Raw genomic sequence first — 22283 nt, 5'->3', positions numbered from 1 at the left:
CACTTCAACCTGTTACTGGTTGCAGATCAGTAAAACTCAGCACAATGACTTTCAGAAAGCCAAGGTGCTTGGTCTCATTGTCCACAATGGCAAAGACCACCCAAACGCAACCGATTTTCTTGTCTTGAAGGTCAGATGTCACATCATAAATACTTTACTGATTATTATGCCATGACTGTACTGATTCTGAGGTGGTTTTACCAGTTTGTTCGTTAGTGTCCTAAAATTGTTTGTTAGCAATTGTACCTCCTGACTTTATCCAGAAGGATCCAAGTTGAAAACTTAATTGACTGTAGTAAGGCCTAGATCCTAAAGCCCTTCTTCAAGTAAGTCACCCTGCAGTAACACTTCCCAAAAGGCTAGTTTGCTCATAGCCAGTTACTGCTTTTCACTGTCTGCACATAAATACTTTTACAGAAGTTACCACTTTTTCAGACACCAGGAACTGCCTGTGGAATTTGTCTAAGCTATTCAAGGGATTAGTTGCAGATAACTGATGCTCTTCTGCTTCATATCCAAGTAAGGGTAAAGCATCTCAGGACCAAGCTTTTATAACAATCCAGGAAGGAATAGTTGTAAACAGAAAAAGCTAAAAGATGGTGTTTCCAAAACTGACTGTGATCCATGTGGCACAGCATCTGTTTCTCCCGGGAGAATGGAAAGCTCCAGAAGGCAGGGAGCCATGGTTTGTGTACATAGTATGGTTGCCCTCAAACCTTGGCCCTTGGAAACCTCAAATCATGGGCAGACCATCAGGAACGCAGGCAGGTTTCCATGAAAAATCTGTGATGGGAGTAGATTCCACTGAACCAGAAAATTTCCATAAAATGTCTGTGGTTTATCAAATTCATATCTAACTCTGTTTTGTCAGACTATCAGGAAAGCGTTAGTGCTGCACTTCACACTAAGTTAGCATCCCTTCATGGCAGACTTTTTGCCGTACTCTTTCTTCACACGCCCTGTCAAATGGGCTATAGTTCATGGAATACGTGAACTATACCTACATGCAGTTCTAGCTCATAGTGAACTTCTATATCAGGCTGTACTACAGATCTGAATTGATACAAAGCTTGTTTGTCTAGATCAACAGTTCCTCCTAGTACAAGCATCCATCTCAAACATAATCTTAAAAAGCAGGGTTCAAGCAAGCACCTAGGCTGAGCCCTGAAGGAAACCTTTCTGTTGGCTTCATTGAGGCTAGGATTTACCTTGTGGGTATGGTACGCCAGTGAAAAACAGCCTAGGGAGACAACAGAAGCTGGACCGAAGCCCGTGTTTGGACGAGAGGAATTCCTAAATATAAGAATTCAAGCATAGCCACCATAGTCTCCAATTGCTTTTAAAAAAATAATTGTTTTGAAGCTAATCCATTTTTGATACAGTTGTATTCTGTTGCCTGTTTGTAAAACCTGAAAGAGTTCTTCACCAGGGTCAACCTTTAAAGCTACTTACAGTATAACTTCAAAACCATATCAAGTCACGTGAAGCCAAGGTTGCACATCTTAGCCCCGTGCCATTACCTAATGCTAATGTTGGTGATAAATCAGTGCTATCCATATTGCTAACTCATGGTCTTGTCTTGATTGCCCTAAAATTGTAGGCAAATGTAAGCATGGCCTGTCAACTTCTACACTGAAGTCTGAGCCGTTAGAGAATAAATGCCAACCACAGAAACAAAGATACTTCCTTTTCGAGTGACGCTATAACATCTTTACCCTATACGTTTTATATTGCTTCCACAGACATGCTATGAATGCCAGAAAGAAAAGCTCAGATTGAACCCAGTTAATTAAAAGGATTCACACAGATGGTTTGCCTGGTACTTTACAGAGGCAGCTAATTAAAGCAATGCTAGTCAGCACCATTAAAATGCCAGATAAAGCTTTGGGAACAATCCTGCTTAGGAAGCAAGGTTTACAAATAGAGCTTTGAGCAATGCAGTATATTTGCAGTTAATTAATCTAATTCTAACATATCTTAACTAAGGCACAGAGTAATGCATGCTGATATCAATATTAATGCCAAGATTTTTCAAAGTTCAAACCTGGCACTTATTAAAACAATCCACAATGACTCTAATTTCACATTCTCCAGGAGAATATGATATCGTGAGGGAGTCTGAACTCCTCTAATTAGCCATGATTTAAACAGCACTAGAAAAGAAACCAAGGCAAATCGTAGTTGTAGAAAGTCAATCACACATCAGCAAAGACAGAGAGAGAGAAACTGCACCAGACAGAAGTTATATTTAGACATGCAATATAAACAAAGCTCCCTTGCAGTTTTAGACGGATGCTGTGTTTGGAGAGGGTCGGTCATGCTCCCCAATATGCTGTCTCCGATACATGACTTTATATATTTTTTTGCAATAGCAGTACTGTGGTCTTGATATGAAAACTTCTTCTAAACCTTATTTTGTGCAAGCAAATAGGCCCATTCACTTAATGTGCTAAAAGATCATCATATGCCCAGGTATGTGCAGCATAGGACCTAAACCTCGGTCTTATTCCCTGTAACTGAAACGGACTTTTCTTAAAATTATTTCATCAAATAAGACTTCAAAATAGCAATAGAATTTCATCCCATATTCCAAAGACAGGCAGATGTACATGTGTTTTGGGCTGCATGTTATGATTTAGCTGTTATAGGCCTAACTTCTATGATCAGCTTAGAAGAAATGTAGATGAAAACAACTACCTACTGCAACTCTCCACTGTCATTTTCCAAGCAATAAAAGTTTCACCATCCTCCTTCCCTTATTTAGAAGCCACAGTTTAAAGGCATTTGGTGATTTCATAGCAATCTGACCAATGTGGCACATACCAAGGTAAATCTGCAGTAAAATTTACTCTCTTCATCCAATACTCTGAAGAGTCACGATGAATCATTCAAGTATTGGTCTTTGCAAATGTCAGACCACAAGCCAAACACTGCTTTTGGACAGGCATCCCACATGGGCACAGCAATATGTCCTCCAGAGTCTGCATGAACAGGGCCTCATATCCAGACAAGAACCATCTGTAGTCTCCTCTCATTTCTCCTTTCATTTTCATTTCTTTCCAGTTCTACTGCTCTTCCAGTTGCCCAAGGGGCAAGGGGATAACTAAAGGTTTGGCAGTCTCTCCTTCTGCTTTCCATGAGATGACTCTCAGAAAGCCCAAGAAACTTTGGTGACATAAGTTGCGGGAGGTAGCACAGTCCTGAGAAGTGCCGCCTCATTCATGTTTTTCAATATTTATGCCTAATGGGACAGTAGGTGAATTTGTCACTTGAATTTTTTGCTGATGACTTTCAAAGGATGTGTCTTAATTAGAGCATACAGCTTGCCATTCCAGAATGTGTATTACTAGCAAACCATACAGAAAGTGCCGAAAGCACTGCACTTCTATGCCAAGCACAGGTGTTGTCAAAGTTCTGCACTATTTATAAGATTTTGGAAAGGTATCATTAGACACCTTTGATTGCACTGAAATAATGATGTATTTGGTGCTTCAAAGGAGGAAGTGCAAATACCGTGTCTGTCTCTTCAAGAGAAATGAAATGGCAGGCAAGGAACCCTAAATGGCTAACTTCTGCCATTCTCTTGCAGAGTGTTCTTTGCTGACCCACTAGACTCTCAAATACTGTAGTACATATATGTTCCACAGCCAGATTTGACATTTACCATTCAAAATAATATTATTAATATTTGATGGACCAGCCTAATTAAATATATGCTTTTATGGAAAACTCTAAATGTCAGTGTTTAATGCCAGTGCATGCCAGCAGAAAACTGCTCTTTCACTTGAGCTCCGAGCTGAAAAATTTGCATTCTGTGGTGACACAGTTTCACAAAAAAATCTCCCCAGGTTTATCTGATAGATAATGAAAGGGGCTACAGCAAAACCTGAATTTTCCGGTCAGGTTTCTTTTACATGAAAGCCCAAACGCACTGAATGAAATTTCAGCTGCATTCCTAGAAATTTGCAGTGGTTCAGGCTCCAGAGAACAAACACTCCACTGTTACTTCCACAGAGCTCTTGCTCGAAATGCCTCTTCCCATGCTGAGATGCTAAATTCATGTGAATGTAAATGTATAGTGCCAGATTCACTGCCCAATAGATATCAAGTGACTTACTTATATTTCATAGGTGAACTATAATCCCTTTGCACAGTTTGTCAACTGCTAATAGTTAAACAATCTAGGGGATGTTTTAACATAAGGTATGGATAGCTTTATGTCTTATAAGAAAATTTAACCCATGTGGCACAGAACTCGATATGATCTTGAGTTGAAACAGGAGGTTTCAGGGTTGAATTGACACTGCCATCTTGTGCACTTTGTCATATGCACTGAGGTCTGCAAACAAAATGCAGTCATTTGCACATCTGACGTTAAAATGCATGTAAGAGAAAATTCAGCTTTTGGGTGGCTTTTGAAGTCTGCCTTTGACAAGTTTTGCCCATTTTGAAAACAACAGCAGCAATGAATTGTGAGAGCCACTAGGAACAAACACTTACATAGGACATCATAGTTTTCTCTTGACACAGTTCCATCATCAGTATCACTGCTTCTCTACCGGAAGGTTTGTGCCTGTGGGTGGCATGGAAGCAGCATCATGCATGCCCTACAGCACAACCTGCTACCCTGCAACTAAGTCTTCTATGGGCTACAACACTACAAATCATTAATAAAATTATACCAGTACTCAGAAGGGGGAAACCATGCTAGAACAGTGCTATTGATAGTGGGATTCTGTGTGTATACAGGACCTAATGCCTTCTACATTAAAGCATGAAAAAGCCATGTAAATATAACAAGTGGCCACATAACTGGACCTATATCCTAATAGCGAATGCTACAGCAGGCAGAGCAAGAGAAAATACAGCAGCATGAGACATGGCCATCAGTGCTAGCATTGCAGTTGATCATCAACATCCTAAGATTAACTGGGACAGTCAGCTCAAAGTGTGACTTACTAAAGAAGTTCAGCAAAATAGCAGCATGAGAATATCACTTATACGTTGTAGCATGACAAAACTTGTCTTTTTATAATAAAGAGAAATGAGGGAGAAAGGAAGTTTTTCCTCCCTTGTATTTGTGATATTGCGAGTTGTCAAGAACGTTTGCATGAAGTGTTCCTTTCCCATTACTTCCAGAAGACTCCCTTTTCTCAGTAAGCAGCAAAATCACCGGGAAATCCTGTGAATACAATGGCACCACCTACCATCATGGCGAAATGTTTGTGGCAGAGGGGCTTTTCCAAAACAGGCAAGCAAACCAGTGTGCCCAGTGCAGCTGCTCAGTAAGTAACACGATTTGACAGAGCCCTGCTCTGTCTATGCTTCATTTCTCCTTTCTACAAGACCTAACACTGAAACATAAGCAATACATGGAAAAGGCTGGGAATTGAGAATTAATGCTGAAACTCATGAGAGTGCTCAGAGCCAGTCTGCAGCACCTGGTAAATGCCAGGCTACCTCTTACTCAAACACAGTGGACAAAGCTTACCCTGTCAAGCATCTGCTGTAAGTGAGCTTACAGTGCAGAGACAGCAGGTAAAATACTGCTACTTGGCATATGTAGAATATTTCACTTCAACCTGACTGGAAAGTATAGCACTAAGCCACTGACTGAAACTGAATTCATTTGGACTGAGCCGATAAGTAAAGAGCCCCACAGGCTGGGAGTGGACAGCTCTGTAAACTGGCACTGGGCCACAGAGATGTCACCAATTCAAATCCAGTATGTTCGAGCAGTAACCCAGTGACTCTTCAGAGCCAATGTCTGAACCAAAACATCCCTCTCAATCCAACCAGCTCTTCAGTATCAAGAATTGGCAACTCTGGACTTCCTCTGATCAAATCATCATCATATTCTACATTAACTACAAATTTAACAGGCCAAGTACTGAACAGACTTTCTGACTTTCAGTTACTGCTAAGCTATTCCTCCAGTTCAATGGTAAGGCACAACAGAGGGAGAGGAGGGGGGGGGGGGCAGAAATTTACACTGTGATTTTAGTACCAGCAATGTCAGGTACGTTTTCAGCCTACAATAATTGCAGTTCTTCTCCCCACACACTTCTACCTCTTCCCTTTTCCCCTGTTTTTTTAAAGAAAGGGACCTTCCTCTGTGCAACAACAAATTTTAAAAAAGCTATTCAGACTCTTCATTGGTCTATATTCTGCTTTTGCATACTAAAGTGGCATTTATGTGAACACACATACTAGATTTAAGCATGTCCATAAAAAATGCATATACAGTACCAGATAAATCGACGACTCCTTCTAAATTCTCCTTGTGTTTTACTCGCAGGAAGGAAATGTGTACTGCGGGTTGAAGACTTGTCCCAAATTAACTTGCTCTTTCCCCGTTTCTGTTCCGGAGTCCTGCTGTCCAGTTTGCAGAGGTAAGTTCGAGTACAACCACAGAAGGACAGGCTCTGAATTCACTCCTTCCCCTGTCAGAGCCCTGTCTGTGCCCCAGCACTGTCACTCAGGACACTATTTGCAAGTTTCCCAGGTACTTACAATCTAATGCATGCTGGGAAATTAAACTCGAATTCCAGCAGGGTAACATTGCTACCTTTGTTTTCCTAAATTGAAACAAAGAGAGAATGCACTGATGATAAAGTTGCATCCCCATAACGAGGTAAATCAAGGCTTCAAATGATGTATTGAAATAGCTGCCATTGCTCTGGGTAGAAAAGCTTTGCTATGAAAGATGAGCTTTTATCTGACAGGTTGCCAGACCTGCTCAGGTTATGCAAGACACAAGAATTTCAATTCAGAGGGGTAAGGCCAATTACTCCAGTTTAAATTAGGTGTCAAGGTATACTCAGGTGACTTCAGTATTTTACTAGCAATTGCATTTTAGATCTTGTACACATAGAGAACTTGATTCTAGTTGCCTTCCCAGCCTTTCTGAATGTCTAAACCTAAATGTCTGAGAATTTCTGAATGTATTTGTTGTGATAAAGGCTGTGTAGTTATGTCAGTGCAGCAAGCTGTCCAGGCTACTTAACCTGCAGAGACGCAGTGGTAATTAACGTAAGTGTGGCACCGTGTAGGACTTGAACTAATCTCTAGGCAGGGCAATGCTAAGTGCTGCATACATACATCATCTCAGTCAGAGCAAAGATGAGGATCTCTATGCATGGAGATAGTTCCTCATTCTCTGCTTCTTTGCCATGTTACTCCACAGTATCTTTACAAATTGTGAAACATTTTGCCAGGCAAAGTGCTTATAAAGCTTTCTGATCTCAAGCAGGCAAGGTGATAGTCCTAGTTTCCCAGGGTGAAATTTAGCGATACACTGTTTTAAATGTAATACATTGACAGTTAATTAAAGTAAATCCTTACTAAGCATCTGATTCCTGGTGTCTGTTCCCTGATAGTTATTTGATCTGTATTTGAAACCAGCCTCTCCCAGTTACAAAAATCAAACTGACTTTCAAAGTATGAAGTATCGGGCATAGCTATGCTGTAAACTAGCCTTACACTGGAGAAATCAGTCACTTCAGCCAGAGAGAGAGTCTGAGAAATAAATTCATTAGAATTTCCATATGAGAGGTGAGATTAAATTGGGTTATCAGTGTCTCCACTGATGTAGGGGTTTTTTAATGTATTCCAGTGTCTATTTCTACTCTTATTTAAAAATGTTAAAATGATAATTTATCTCGTAATCAACTTTGTCCTTTTCAATATGGCATCAGCTGTTTTATCTCCCTTCTGTGATTTTTATGAAGTGCAAACCCAAACAAAATGTTTGCATCAAGATCTAGCACAGCTCATGGGGAGGAAACTGTGAGTCAGTTTCTGCTCCCTGCATGGCCAAATATATTAACATAATATATTAAAATTTGCTGATTTTCCTGTTCATTCCTCTACTACTGACTAGAGAAGGCTCCAAGCACTATGGTTCAAAAGCTGATTTATGTCAGGATCCAACTTTCCCTTAAGTTAAGGAGAAAGTTCTCATAAACTGCGTAGAGGATAAAATGCTAATCCATAGTATGCACTAAGGTAGTGGATCCATGATGGATCTGATTGAGTTAAATCTGGATGAGTTAACTCCAGAACCGGAGGCATCAGCACCATGGCTCTCCCAAGCCAGTACCAGACACTACTGCTGCAGCAGCTATCCTGCTTTGAGGACCCAAGCCCGTGATCTGTGCTGTTAACGTAAGGCTCCTGATGTGGTGGTACTGCTCTCCATTGCAGCGCAATGCTTGGCACATCTAGAGCTAGGCTTTGAGCCACTAGCAAAGCAGTTTTATCTGTACCTGTATCTGAATTCCAAGGTTGGAATAAATTCCATGCTCCCCTCCACACTAAATGATTTCTCCTGTTCTTGTACAAGATTTCCAAGAATCAGATAGCAGTTCAAGTTCCATGGCTTGTCTTATCAAGGAACACCTCTAAACACATCTTTAAAAACTTCTTAAAGCCACATTCTCTCTCTAGCCTGAATTGATTTTTCCCTGCTATAATTTCCACTGTAGCTTATGCTTAGTTATGTTTGTATTTATTAAGTTGTCTTTACAAAGAAAACAGCTGGACACTACTCCCGAATAGAAACTGAGGGTTCTTTCCAACTTTCCTTTCCATGAACCACATGTTTGGCTGTGAGGAACCAGAGCCTGGCTCCACAAGTCCCTCACACTGATTCTCAAAAGCATTCATTACTTCTGCATCACGCGCACAAATCACAAGTGCTCTAGCAAAACCTTTTCTCCTTTAAAAGACAAGTCAGAATGTCTGTACTTTGTCATGAGCGTCCTTAGTGCTATGAGCCTTGTTCTGTAGTACTTTTATTGGCCTCGTTCAAAAAAGCAGTGCTGATCATTGCCGTACTCTCTACATGCCAGTATAGGATTCTGTGAGCTTAGATGGGATCCGGTCTTAGTGGGCCGACTTCTCATACATCCTGCCGTAACTCATTGCACGTGCCTGCCTTCCTGAAAGAGCTGCTGTTTTCTGTCTAATGAGTCACGCACTCAGCATGGCCATCACTTCTATTTATGAAACAGCCTATCTTTGACAAACAGATGAAAGCACCTCCCTGGTTCATAATCATACCTGGGGGTGAATCGTGGCTTAGCAATTTTTATTAAATGAAACATAAATAAGAGGGAAAAACCAACCATATAGATATGGGGACAGGAAATGTGCAGGACAAAATATGGCTTACTTTTTCTTGCTATGTATAATACAATATTATTTATTAATGGCTACACTTCAGAGCTGACTACAAAAATGTAATTCAGGATTCAGTTCTCAGTGAAGTCACATGCTAGTTGAGCAACAGTAACTGTGCTTGTGGGTTCCCTCAGCCCACAGTAGATGGACGGTCACACGATTTAGCCTTTCTCTGTGAGCTAAGCTAAGTCATGTCTCCTCACCTTTGCCTGAGATGATTCCAGCAAATGGTTGCTGGAACTTATCTTGCCTATAGCATATTGTTAAGCCACATAAATCTGATAGTAAATCTTAATCCTGAGTTTGCATAATGTTTGGGAAGGGATCTTCCTTTTGATCTCTACAGAATCTAGTACAATAAAGTCAGACTACAGACTGACACTTCTACACACTGATGCAACCTCAACCCAAAAGCTGGCTGTAAAGCTGGATGAGACTTTTCCCCTAAGTATCTCCCAAGGTGTTGCACAATTACTCCCCTAACTGATACTGCTCTGCGTCACATACAGGAGATGGAGAATTATCATGGGAACATTCCGATGGAGATATCTTCCGGCAGCCAGCCAACAGGGAAGCCGTAAGTGTGACCTACAATTTAAAGACGTATTTTCCTGCTGTGCTGTGCCTGCCAGTACATTGGGGAAAAAAGAGGAAAGGATGATAACAGGTCTGAATATCTACTGCTTCATCCTGGGTTCTGTGAATCTAGCCCAAAATAGGTTTCTTTCCACTTCTGCCCTTAATAACCTCAGCCTGAATTCGTGAATAACGCTGAATTATAAACTCCCGTGAGCTCCTGCAGGCTCTGGATTTGGTCTTTGTTGTATATGCTCTATAAGAATAAAATTCTACAGCGTTTTTTTTTGCTATGCAAGCGTCACTTTTAAACCATAATTGCAAACGCTTACTTCCCAATTGATGTATACACATGTATATATTTACTTTAGGGGCTTCACTACATCTGGGGCTAAGAGTATCCATTAACAACTTACTCCTCAAGAGATTATTTTTATCACAGCATTTGGAGAGAATATGAAGAGCTTTTAAGCATTAGGTGCACTACCTAAATACATGAACCAGTAGGGTTTTGGATTAGTGAGAAGAATCATGCCTTATAAAATAACTGCTGTAATATACACTATCCCTTCATGCCCATGGGTATTTTGGAAAATAATTCTCTGAAAACAACCAAACACGCTGCACACTACTATTACTACTACTACTGCTTTCCTTTGCAAATAAAATGAGACTTCCCAGTCTGTAAAACAGATTCTAGTAAGGTTCTGCTGAGTCTGTGCAAGGCTAACCCTGGCCCCTTGCATGACAGTTTAAAGCTGCAAGCAAACAAGAAGCTGGACAGTTGTTCTGGATGTGCTCTGCCACTGGAGCCCCAGTAGAAAGCAATTTTAATGAAGAAAACTAGACAGGCGTACAATTCTTCTCATCTAATCTTAAAGTACAGTAGACATCAGTAAAGTAGATATCTAGCTCTGAACACCATTTTTAATACATGGAGCGAAATAGGCACTTCTGGGTTGTGATTCATCTCCTCGTGATACAGAGATCCACAACAGGTCACGTTCTAAAATTGCCCCTCAAGTCCATTGACTTGATTAAGGACTTCAGATGACCAACTTAGATAAAGACACCTACACTGACATACACAGTCTGGTGAGATGAGTTACAACTGCGTATGTGTAGATGACTTCATTACCGCGTTAACTCTCTGCAAAGCCTGAATGGCCTTCATTTAGTGTGGTGCCATTTATTACATTTAATGATGTTAGATGGCAGTGGCAACACTCTCGTTGCCTGTGTTAAGCTTCTAGTACAGCCTCTCTCCCCATGCTCATTGGAATGAGACATTTACTTCCCTGCTCTCTTTCTGTCTCCAAACAGAGACACTCATACCATCGCTCCCACTACGACCTGTCACCCAGCTCTGCGAGGCAGGTAATCAACATTCCACGATTTCCCAATGCCAGGAGTAACCGTGGAGTCCTACCGGATCCCCAGCAAGCTTCAGGAACGATAGTACAAATCGTCATCAACAACAAGCATAAGCATGGTCGAGGTAAAGACAAGTACTTCTTATAGTATTACTCTGGGTCAGGAATCAATCAGCTTCTCAAAATATACAGCAGAATCTTGGAAAAAGATTCTTGGTATCAGGAGACCCAATGCAAATCAGGGAGGCAAAAAGCAATAAGCTTTTAAGGATACGAAATTAGCTCTCGACTGAGATCAATTGTGCCTGCGTATACAACAGTGCACTTCACTCTGCAAAGGCACCACACTATCATGTTGCTCTCTGAATTACTTTGTGGTATTGTGCTCTGTAATTCTGAGAACACATGCAGCCGTTACCAGGGCAGTGAGTGCTTTGTGCCATAAAGGACACCACGATGCCTTTAGATTCACTAACTTGTTCACACAGTGACTTGTCCAGTGGGAAATTGTGGTTATTTTCTTTACACTGTCTCCTATTTTGTAACTTTAGTAGCTGTAAACAGCATATGTTTAAATTGCCCCGCAAATCTCAGACCATAAAGCTTTGCCATAGTATCAAGACATTTTCTGCCTCCAAGGCTTAGCAAATGTTTCTCAAGACAACACCATGACTTCCCCCACCTTAAGCCAGTTGTCTGAGACAGTGGGATGCAGGGGGTGCTTTTCGTCCTCCATGACTAATACTAGGGGCAGAGTAGGCAATGAGCCTGTACTGGTGCCTGAGCTGTAAAGGGGCAAAGTTAACCAAGGTAATGAATCTCACTCTAAGAATCCTTCAGTGCCCTCTGATAATATAATACAGGACATATTACATTATGGGGACAGCAGAACTTTGAGCCAAACCAAGGCAAACCTTATCCAGAGATGACTAATCCATATTCCTGCTGCATTATAGGAAGGACAAAAATAGAGGGAAAATATCAATTCTCCAGTTAGTGGGACAGCAGGTTTTGTACAATAAAAAGGGTGGGATGCTCAGTTCCCACAGTGGGTGTACCTCAGTGAAGAGAGGTCTGCAGGAACAGGCCTAAGAAGCCATAAAAGAAATACCTGTAAAAATGCATGTTCAGAACAGCATCTATCCACAAATACCAGTCAGTATGCACTTAGAAACTACCCACAAAGAGTTAAAAGCCCTTGTGTTAGGGCCAACTAATCTTTTAAGGTATTAACTAACAGAAGGAATGTTGGCCATAGGATCTTTATTATCCACCTGAACAAGCATGAAAAAGCATTCAGATCATGCCAGTGTTTTATGCTGCATCTAGGAGCAGGAATCTCCATGCAGTGCAATATCTTTGACATGTAATTCACACATGAAGACATCATCAAAGCAATTTCTAAATGATTTGTTTCAGCAAATAAAGAACGTACAGATGAACAGCATATTTCTGGATGCAGTATATAGTAACGGCCGCAACTTCAGACACTCACTGCCTGGAGAGTGTCTGAGAGATCCCCGTGATAGAATCAGGAATGCTGACCGTGTGTTTTCTTTTGTTCTTGTGCAATTAACAAGTGTTTTATTAATTAATGCACATGCCCCTTGAGACGCATTTCAACAAGTTAAAAAATAAACACACAACAATTCTCCTGACATGCAAATACTGTGCAGTCGCAGGGATACAGATTTATCATTCTAAACATGAAGAGCACCAAAAACAGGGCATCAGGGAACTAGAAGTTATTTGCCATGTTTTGGCTTCTACTGGAGGCTTCATCTGCTACCTCAGATTAATTATTTAACCGTTCTGTGCTAAACAAACCCTTAAAACAGAGAGAATATGTATCTACACAATGTCATGTATTGTCCCTTCCTTGTCAGGGAGAAATCATGAAATATTTATGTCCATAAAGGATCTGGAGAACTCTAGCTGGGGAAAAAGATCCGTATCAGCATAAATATAACTAATAATATAGTATTTGAGCATGTAAGACGCCTGCTGAGCAGCTGAGTACTTACCAGTTTTCTCATTTATAGTTTTTTCTCCCATGTTCTTAGTATACAGATAACACTTTATTTGCTTTTATTTGAGAAACAAAACATTTTCCTACCTCTAAAATAAAAACATGCCTTAAGAAAGAGTTAAAAAGTAGCAAATTATAAACCAAATGATAGCATAACCCCATGAAAGACAATACATTGCAAAGAACACTCCCCATAAATCTCAGTAACTCAGTAAAGTATAAGCCAGTTGGTCACATCTGTTACCAGTTAGATGTAAATTTCAGATTACAGATAAAAATTAAATTGCTTTTGAAAGTTACAGGCAAAATAGGAACATATTTTACAAATAAAAGCATTAATAAAAATGATGGCATATTAGAAGAATTGGAAATATTTACAACATATCCCAGCTTCACTTTAGTTGCTTGTAGAAATCAGGCAGTGCCCTTTCTTTCACCTTGTTAGGATTAGTTTGCATTTTTCTTTGTGTTTATAAAATATTTAAAAAGAAAGGAGCAAGGTTTATAGGACAAATGCAAACATGGTGTAAAGTGATATAATTCCCATTAACTGCCAGGTGACCCAAAGTAGCTTCCGCTAGGCATGCATTTTTCCACTCTCCTTGTGTCAGCTGTATTTCCCTGTCTCCCAGGGGCACTGATGAATAAATATTCTGAGGTGCTTAGATGCTATTGGAATGAAATTTCAGTCCCAAATGCATCCTTTCATGTTAATGTTTTCTTGTGATTCCAAAAGCCAAATGTCTCTATATACCTATAGACATACGTATTTCCATGAAGGACATTAAACTTCATTTTGCAACATTCCCTTGCTTTGTTCTGTGTGTTGTGTAGCAGAAACTCATGCAAGAGCAATAAAAGGCCCAGGTGGCACTGATCCATCCTGCTGATAGCATGGCTCTCGCTGCAAAAGCCGTGTTCAGCTAATGGTAAGAAAAGTTGTGCAGATGGCTCAGTAGCAAATGTCATGATCCTGTCATCTGCAAATTCAATTCTAGAAGCCAGAGCCAACGTAGCAGGCTGTGACCTGTGTGTGGACTGAGATTAGGAGGGGAAGGAGGAGTGAGTTTTATAAGCTGGTTAATGATGCACAACTGAAATGCGTGCACTGGAGAGGAGCTAGTCAAATACTTGACTCAGCCACCTTCGCTGTTCTCCTCAAAATAGTGATGGACACTGGTGTCAGCAGAGTTGGAATCAAGGCAAAACTGCTCAGAAAAGGGCGATCATAGGCTCAGACTCATTTTAGTAGCAAAATTCCAAGTTAAAGTTAACAAGCAGAGAAATGGGCCAGAGACGCTAACAAATGATGTATAGAGACACTGCTTTAAACAAATGCGCGTGAATCAAATGAATATTCATAGAGAGGCAGCCAGTGGACATACCTTTTCCAGTTGTACTTTTTCTTCCTTTTCTCTTCTTTCGTAGTTTGTGTTTCAAATGGCAAAACATACTCACATGGTGAATCTTGGCATCCTAATCTCCGGGCCTTTGGAATCGTAGAGTGCGTGTTGTGCACCTGCAACATCACCAAACAAGAATGTAAGAAAATTCATTGTCCAGAACAATATCCCTGCAAATACCCTCAGAAAGTAGAAGGAAAATGCTGTAAAGTCTGTCCAGGTAAACCAAAGTTGATCACAGACCACCTTTTTGCTGTGCATGTTAAGAGGCTTGGCTCAAGCCTTCTGGTCACAATAAGATCTGATGAAAGTAGCAATAGCTGTGGCGTTGTTCTGATGTGCATGCAGAGGTCTCAGAGCTGCCTGGCCAGCCCTGCTGTTCGCTGCTGTTCCTCAAGGCGGGGGGGCTTGCTGCCTGGGGCACTTACGTTCTGATCAGTCACTGCCTTTCTCTCTACTGTTAGCATGACTTCCTGACACTCATTTCCAAAGAGAACATTACAGAAACATAGAAAGTTCATTACTGTCAAAGGACTCTCCTGTCCTTCCCCCACTGCAGTGCCCACAGAACCTTCAAATCATTTTCTAGCTTGTGAAATTTGCTTGGAGATAATATCATTTCTGCTTTTGAAAATGTACCAGAAGGATTCAAAACCCCTGATTATAAATTGATTGGTGTCAGTTATGTAACTTAATCCTTAAAATAAATACTAACTTACCACAAATTTAGCATTGTTTCTATGCTGCACTAATGATTAAACTTATGTAGACATTACTTACTAAAATCCATGCTACAACTAGTGAAAAATCTGATAATATGAATCTGCTGATGGTCTGCGAAATGACCAGCCATGTTGTGTATGATATAAAGGACAAAGGAGCATCCAGTGCTCTTCTGTGTCTTTAAACTTCTTTTCTAATCTGTATGGCCCATTTCTGTGTTTGTTTGGTGATGCATTGGGCAGAAATGCTCTGAGGAAATGAGTTGTTCAGTTGTATATAGAAATCCTTCATAGAATGCACACTTCCATTCTCTCTTGCTAGCCTTGCTTACTGGGAAAAAGCACGATGCAGTGGCTGTAGGCAGGCAGGAGGTGTGTATCTAGATCCTTTTGGATACTTGTGAATCAGAGATCCACAACTTTTATTGGGCTCATTTGAGAAGAGAACAGTCAGCAAAACCTGGCTAACAGGCTTCAACAGAAAATTTAATAGCAAAAAGAAAGTTACTGCCTTTTTTTTGAGATTCTATGTGCCAGTTTTTAAGAAAGCTGAACCTGTTCCTGCAGCCTGTCTTGTATGTGTGGAGACATATTAATTATTAGGTTTTTCCACAAACAGCAGTCCAAGTTTCTGAGTTGCATCATCTCTCTTACATTCTTGTCCAACTTCCAATTACCAACAGAATAATTACAATTTCTACTTATATGCTCTACGACTTTACCCGGTGGGCAAGAGATAAAGTGCACTGTGGCTAGCCCAGGCTTGCACTGGCCAGCTGGCTGCTGCCAAGCAAAATGCAAACCTTGTAGGTTCTACCTGCCCTTTTCCTCAGCAAAGCATTAATTTGGGTCTCATCACTCTGTCCAACCACCAATTTTTATTTAATTATTTTATTCCCTCTGAGACTTCTACCATTATTTCAAATATGCTTGAAATGTGGACAACAGGTTCAAAACTTGTGAGGAGTCTCACAGACCACCTGGTTTTACACAGCTCATTTCCTTATGAAACTGGATTCTAACACAAATACTGTCTTGCCACCATAGACAGGCCATCGGAACCTAGCAGAATAGAACACTATTAAATGTCTGGGGCTTGGGTGGAGATGGATTTGAGTAGCCATACAAGTGAAAATTCTACTTTTAAACTAAACCTGCTTGGCTCTTGCTGCCAAGTAAGTTCTGGAGGACTTCATTACAGCTGTAGTATGTGTTCTGGGCTTTTTTTAAACAGAAGAAGTGCCAAGTCAAACCTTTGACAACAAAGATTACTTCTGTGGGAAAGAGACATTTCCCGTCTATGAATCCGTTTTCACAGAGGAAGGAGAAACCATCAGAAAAATTGCAGTAGAGACTGAAAAGCCACCTCAAATAGAAATACACGTGTGGACAATTAGAAAAGGTGAGTTGAGCAAGTTCTTTCTTTAAACAGTGTGCCATCTTCTATTAAAATCCCAGGACAATTTATAAATCCAGGCTATTCTGGCTATTCAGGACATCGCTATTACAGCCACTTCCAACACACTCAAGTTTTGCTGTACAAAACCCATTAATAACATATGAAGCTCCAGTGCTGCAAACTCCTACCCTTCATTGTGAGCAAAAGCACAATGACAAACAGGTTGTCACCACAATGACAAACAGGTTGGATGCTACACCCATGATGGTCTAGAATATGGAAAAAAATGTGTTAAGGATGGAAATAATATATTTTACTAGACGAACTGGTAGAATTAGAAAAAAATAGGAAAGCGTTCAGAAGCCCAAGCACTTCTGCAAATCCTGAACTTTTAGTATAATAAAAATTATCTCCAGCCTCCTAAAAATCCTATCTACTTAATCTACTTTAAGCAAGAACGCATGTGATCCTCATCGGAAACCCTCATATAGTGCAGCCCTTTACATGGAAATGATACATCTCTAGAACGCACTTTAAAACACAAAGCCAGGCCCAAAGTGTGAGCAGAAAAGGAGTCACAGAGGATCGGATGGTTAATAACTACTGTGTGTGTTCAAGAAGCCACAATGCCTTGTGATGATTTGACAGTGATGTTCCCTGGCAAAATGGTATCTGGCTGCAAAATGATAATGGTTTTCTCCAAGACACTGGGATTTTGGCTTCTATTGTAATCTGACATTTACTCATACTAAGGAAGGGTTCAGCTATGTTGAAAAAGAATTGGCTAATTCTCACGCCCCCTCACAAACTCTCCGCAATCGTAAATCCACAGAAGGATTTACAGGGGAGTAGCAAAAAACCAGGGGGGTGGCAAACCGAGTAAAAAAGAATGGGCTGAAAATCCACGTAATTGGTAAGAATTATTTCACAAGGTGACTCGACATGGCAGTAATTCTACACAAAGGCAGGAGAGCAACCCAGGTTTAGAACAACAGGCACCTTTCCAGTAACATGCACTTCTCATTTTTTTGCTGAAGGGATTCTGCGTCACTTCTATGTTGAAAAAGTGTCCAAGAGGGAATTTGAAGAACTTCCTTACTTCAAGCAGATAACAAGGACAACCCCTAGTAAGTAAAATTCTGACCTCTTCAGGTTTCTGTTCTCCATATAATCATAGCCTTGAAAAACATTCTCTTTTACTCAACACAGAGGTACTAATTTTTCCTCCAGTACATGGCTCCAATATTTTATAAGTTTAGATTTAAATAATCAAAACACAGCAATTTAAAATGTAGATACCTATAAGAGCAGTTCATGTCCATCCTCTCTTAGTCTCCTATATTTTGATAAAATACAAGATCAGCTGTTTTTTGACCATACTCCCATAAGTCTGAAATACGACAGCACAGCAGCACAATTTGGAATTATTTAAGTAACATGTCAAGTTACCCCAATTTCTTAGAAAGTCATTTAGAAGGGAAGAAATTCAGAGATGATTAAAGGAGTTCTCCTACATACATATATTTGAAAAAAGCCGTTCCTATGTTCTTAACAATATCTTCGTTATTAAAATCTGTCTTTTGAAAGGACATGCAATTCCTTTATCACTCTTGAATCAATTTCTTTTTTGCATTTCATCCAGCTTGGCATCTGACACTTAATTTGATAGTTGAATTAAGGTATAGACATTTTTAGTTCCCAGTTCTTTTGCATTACAAGTTGTCATTTTTTCTGAGGTCTCTAATTAGGCAAGGAAGTATTTTTCCCAGGAATAATATATTCTTGATAATACAGGCTTAGTGAGAAGCAGACACCTTTTCATATAAAAAGATTCCTAATTTTTTGCTGTCAGCCTTCTGTAAGCTTGTCATTGTTATCTGTAATACAGTATTCTAGTTACCAGGACAGTGGGCATTTCTATTAACATTATCAAAAATGTACAGAAATATTAATATTCAGCAAACACAGTTTGCATTACACACAGGTAGGCAGAGTTCACAGTGCATGAAACACTTAAGACTTGTTACTTGCCAACTTTTAAATACTTTCATTTACCATCAGAATTAAATTTTCACATCACTGTCATAAAGCAGAGCATCCAACGTCATAAATGGTTGAATAAATAGGGTCAGCTTTCAGTACTGCTTAATTAAAGAAAAGAACAATATTCTGGTCCTTGTTTATTTTTTTAGCAAAGTTATTTTGCATGGAATATGTTACGTGATTGTAAGATGCTTGGAGTATTTTCCATGGGAGGATTGGACATTCTCGCTTTGACCATTGTGAATCAGTTGGTCTGGAGAGTGCTTGTAAATGTCTTTGAAGTTCCCTATGCCCTTTTCTAAGTCAGTATCTGTCTCCTTTGTATTTTTGTTTTCAGGCCAGTGGAAAATATTTAGCGAGGGAGAAGCTCAGATCAGCCAAATGTGTGAAAGCAGAGTGTGCAGGACTGAACTCGAGGATTTGTTAAAGGTTTTGTACCTTGAAAAGTCTGAAAAGGGTCACTGTTAAGGGAGACAGCACTGGAGGGAGAAACACAAGAAAACTTATGAAAACTTGGATCTGCAGCTGGACTGCAGGCTTATTTTGCTTAAGTCAACAGTTGCCCTAAAAACCAAAACTATAATGCAGTAATTATTCACATCATGCACAGCAAATTTGCTGCTTTATGTGTAGTGGTCTGTGTCAACCGTTCAAATATCTCCTCCAAAAGACTAGGAGGCTCTGTATTACTGGTGGGGGAAGGAGAAAGAGAGACTGTACTTTCCCAGAGTTGCATTTCTTTACAAGTTACAAAGAGAAAACAGAACATTTTTATTATTATTATTTGGCAAGTTATTCAAACTAATGAAAAGAAGGACACCTCATAAATGTGCAGGAGCTATGGAGAGCATTATTTCCTGTGCTGAATTTATACCGTTTCTGGTGTTGAAATGACTCACGGATTTTTTTAGTAGTGGAGGAAAAATACAAGTGATACAATACTTGTGTTGGAGAAATAAAAAACAGATTTGAACTAACAAACTCCTAAGCAGCCTGCCTTTGGGATGATGTCTTGTAGTTGAGCAAACTGAGTCCATAAACTGAACAGCAGGTGTTAGTGGCGATCACTATATTTTTGTAGCAATTTGAGCAAATGTTTGCTTTTAAGTGGTTTTCACTGTTTCCTCCACCCACTTCTCTAAAAATGTGAAGTGTTAGCTCCCTATCACAGCCCTAATAACTTCACTCTTCTGGGCCCTATTAACACGTGGTCTTGGCTGATAAACTGCCTTCTAAAGTGACGTGACAGAGGGTGGTGAAGTACTTGCAGTACTTTCAAAACACCTAGACGGTTAAACCTCCCAATTAATAACTCCTTAAAAGTTGCGACAGTCCTTAATCAGTTCTGATTTGTTACAACCCTAATCTTCTGCATTTTTCTGAGGGTGACCTCTCAATTCTGACGCTTCACAGACAGCTCTCTCCCGTGACAAACACCAAACAGCTACAGCAGGCCTTTAGAACACAGCAGCTCTGTGAAAACTCTCATCTTTGGGAAAAACAAATCTGAGAGATTCTGTTAAATTTAGTATAGCATGTCTACAGTGTGTTTAAGAAGGGTGGCTCTCATCTGCAGAAAGAGTAGAAGTATAATTTAAAAAATGTTTTCTCTGAAGAGTTTTCTCACTGCCTCATGGCTGCGATGTTGGATTAAATCCCAAGAAGCGAGTGACTCTGCCTGCTTTTGCTCCCATTTTCTACTCCACAAGCAGACAGGAATACTGCTATTCAAACACATGCAAGGAAACAAAGCTTTATGGAAATGGTCTGAGCCAGGGGCTGGGTGTTCACAGGGAGTGAAATCAACAGCGACAGCAAGGATTTTGAGGTTTGTCATTCTGCCAGTGACAGCACTCCAGGGCATACCCATTTCTAACGGGATGAAGGTGTGGGAGAGCTCAGTGCCGAATGCCAACAGCCCGTTTCAGGCAAAGCTTCACCATCCTGAGGGGATCCTTGTCTTCAGCAGCAAACCCTGGCAGCCTCCCTCTGCAGCGCAGGCCTCAGGGCCAGGCTTCCTCGTGCCACCCAGGTCCTGCCTGCGCTGCCTGCACCATCAGGAGGATGTAACGCAGGGCTTCCCAACAAAGAGGAGCAATGAAGGTGAAGGAGAGGCTGAAGGAAATTAGGAGAATACATATAGGGTGATCTCAGGTCCTTAGTGATCTTGCCTGTATATAACCACCCTGTTGTGCCTAGGCCTGGACAGAGAGCAATAATATTTAGGAATACTTCCCTCCCTAGCAAGTACTCAGCATGGTCCATTGAATAACAGGAAAACATGCTAAAAAGGGAGCTACTCCAGCAACCGCATGGATTTGCAAGAACTTAATATTCTCACCTGGTACCAGTAAGAACCACAGGGGTCTCTTTCCAAGCCTCCATGGGCCACAGGGAAATCCTTCATGGTCCCTCCATGGCCGCAGGGGAGTCTCTGCTCGGGCGGGAGCGCCTCCTCCCTCCTGCCCGGCCCTCGCTGCGTGGGGCTGTTTCTCACGCTTTTTCCCCCTCACCCCTCGCTGCCCGCCAGCATTTTGCCCTTTCTCAAATACGCTTTCCCCGAGGCGCCGCCAGCCTCGCTGAGGGGCTCAGCTGTGCCCTGTGGTGGGGCCGCCGGAACCGGCCGGAACCGGCCAGAACCGGCCGTGCCCGGCACGGGGCAGCCCCTCAGCGCTCCTCAGAGGGGGCCCTGCCCGCGCCCGGGCGCGGGCACCTTGTAGCACTGGTACCATGCTATAGTGCACTGTCTTAACTAGCACTTGGCGTTAGAAGTCCTGTTCATTAAAAGGAGAGCTAAGTGGACTGTCCCACCACCTTTCCACGGGACTGGAGCCTCTGCCTCCGTAAATCCTGTCCTGGTGTTGGAGCAGGGTGTAGCGTAGCCTAACGGAGATCCTCAGACCTCGCTGCACCACAGGTTACTGCAGTGTAACTGTAGAAGCAGCAGTTTGGCATCCGCAACACCCACTGCACGTGGCATCTACTGGGTTGAAATGTTCCGCAGAAGTGCAAAATTTTATTATAAATCTTCTAATAAGTCATGAATTAGCCTTATCTTCCTTTGGTAAAGACATTGTAAGGAAGAAGTTCTGAGGAGCTGTAGCGATCTGGTGGGAAGACCAGCAGTTGATTTCTCACCTCACAGGCGTCTGTTTGTAGCAGTAGCTGGTGAAAAAAGACTAAGTGGAAAGTGTACAGTGTTTGTAATTTTTTTTTTTTAAGGAGGCGGCAATCTGCTTTTTGTATTTGTGACAGGACAGGTGGAATCCAGATTGTGTATTTATTTTATAATAAACACTTTTTAAGAAAGCAAAAAAAAAATCATAAGCATAATTTAGTAAAATGCAGTGTTGCATTTTTCCAGTTTCTGGTCACTTAAGACAACAAAATACACAGTGTCATGTTTTTCATTCTCTTCATGGGATGTATGTCTGTTACGGTACTTATTTATGTACTTGTTGTATCACTTTGACCTGGTTTGATAAATTAATAAACTCTGAAGTTGATAATAAAACCAGGCGTTTTGTGTATGATGGATGCTGTTTGGTCAAGATG

At 40.9% G+C, this 22283-nt stretch overlaps 1 protein-coding gene across 1 annotated transcript in view; it reads left to right on the top strand.

The window, feature by feature from the left end:
* CHRDL1 (chordin like 1) overlaps positions 1-19196 on the top strand; it is a gene marked incomplete at both ends in the record, with an annotated part of 38418 nt that extends 19222 nt beyond the window's left edge. The window contains 8 exons of the mRNA XM_082322992.1: positions 5140-5285; positions 6299-6392; positions 9693-9760; positions 11083-11257; positions 14590-14784; positions 16521-16688; positions 17723-17812; positions 19066-19196. Of these exons, the coding sequence (XP_082179118.1) occupies positions 5140-5285; positions 6299-6392; positions 9693-9760; positions 11083-11257; positions 14590-14784; positions 16521-16688; positions 17723-17812; positions 19066-19196 (1067 nt within the window). The remainder of the gene's footprint in view (positions 1-5139; positions 5286-6298; positions 6393-9692; positions 9761-11082; positions 11258-14589; positions 14785-16520; positions 16689-17722; positions 17813-19065) is intronic.
* Positions 19197-22283: the final 3087 nt, after the last annotated feature.

This window comes from Platalea leucorodia (genome assembly GCF_965183815.1).
Source record: "Platalea leucorodia genome assembly, chromosome: 10".
Taxonomy (NCBI): Eukaryota; Metazoa; Chordata; class Aves; order Pelecaniformes; family Threskiornithidae; genus Platalea; species Platalea leucorodia.
This window is presented reverse-complemented; position numbering and strand designations above follow the sequence as displayed.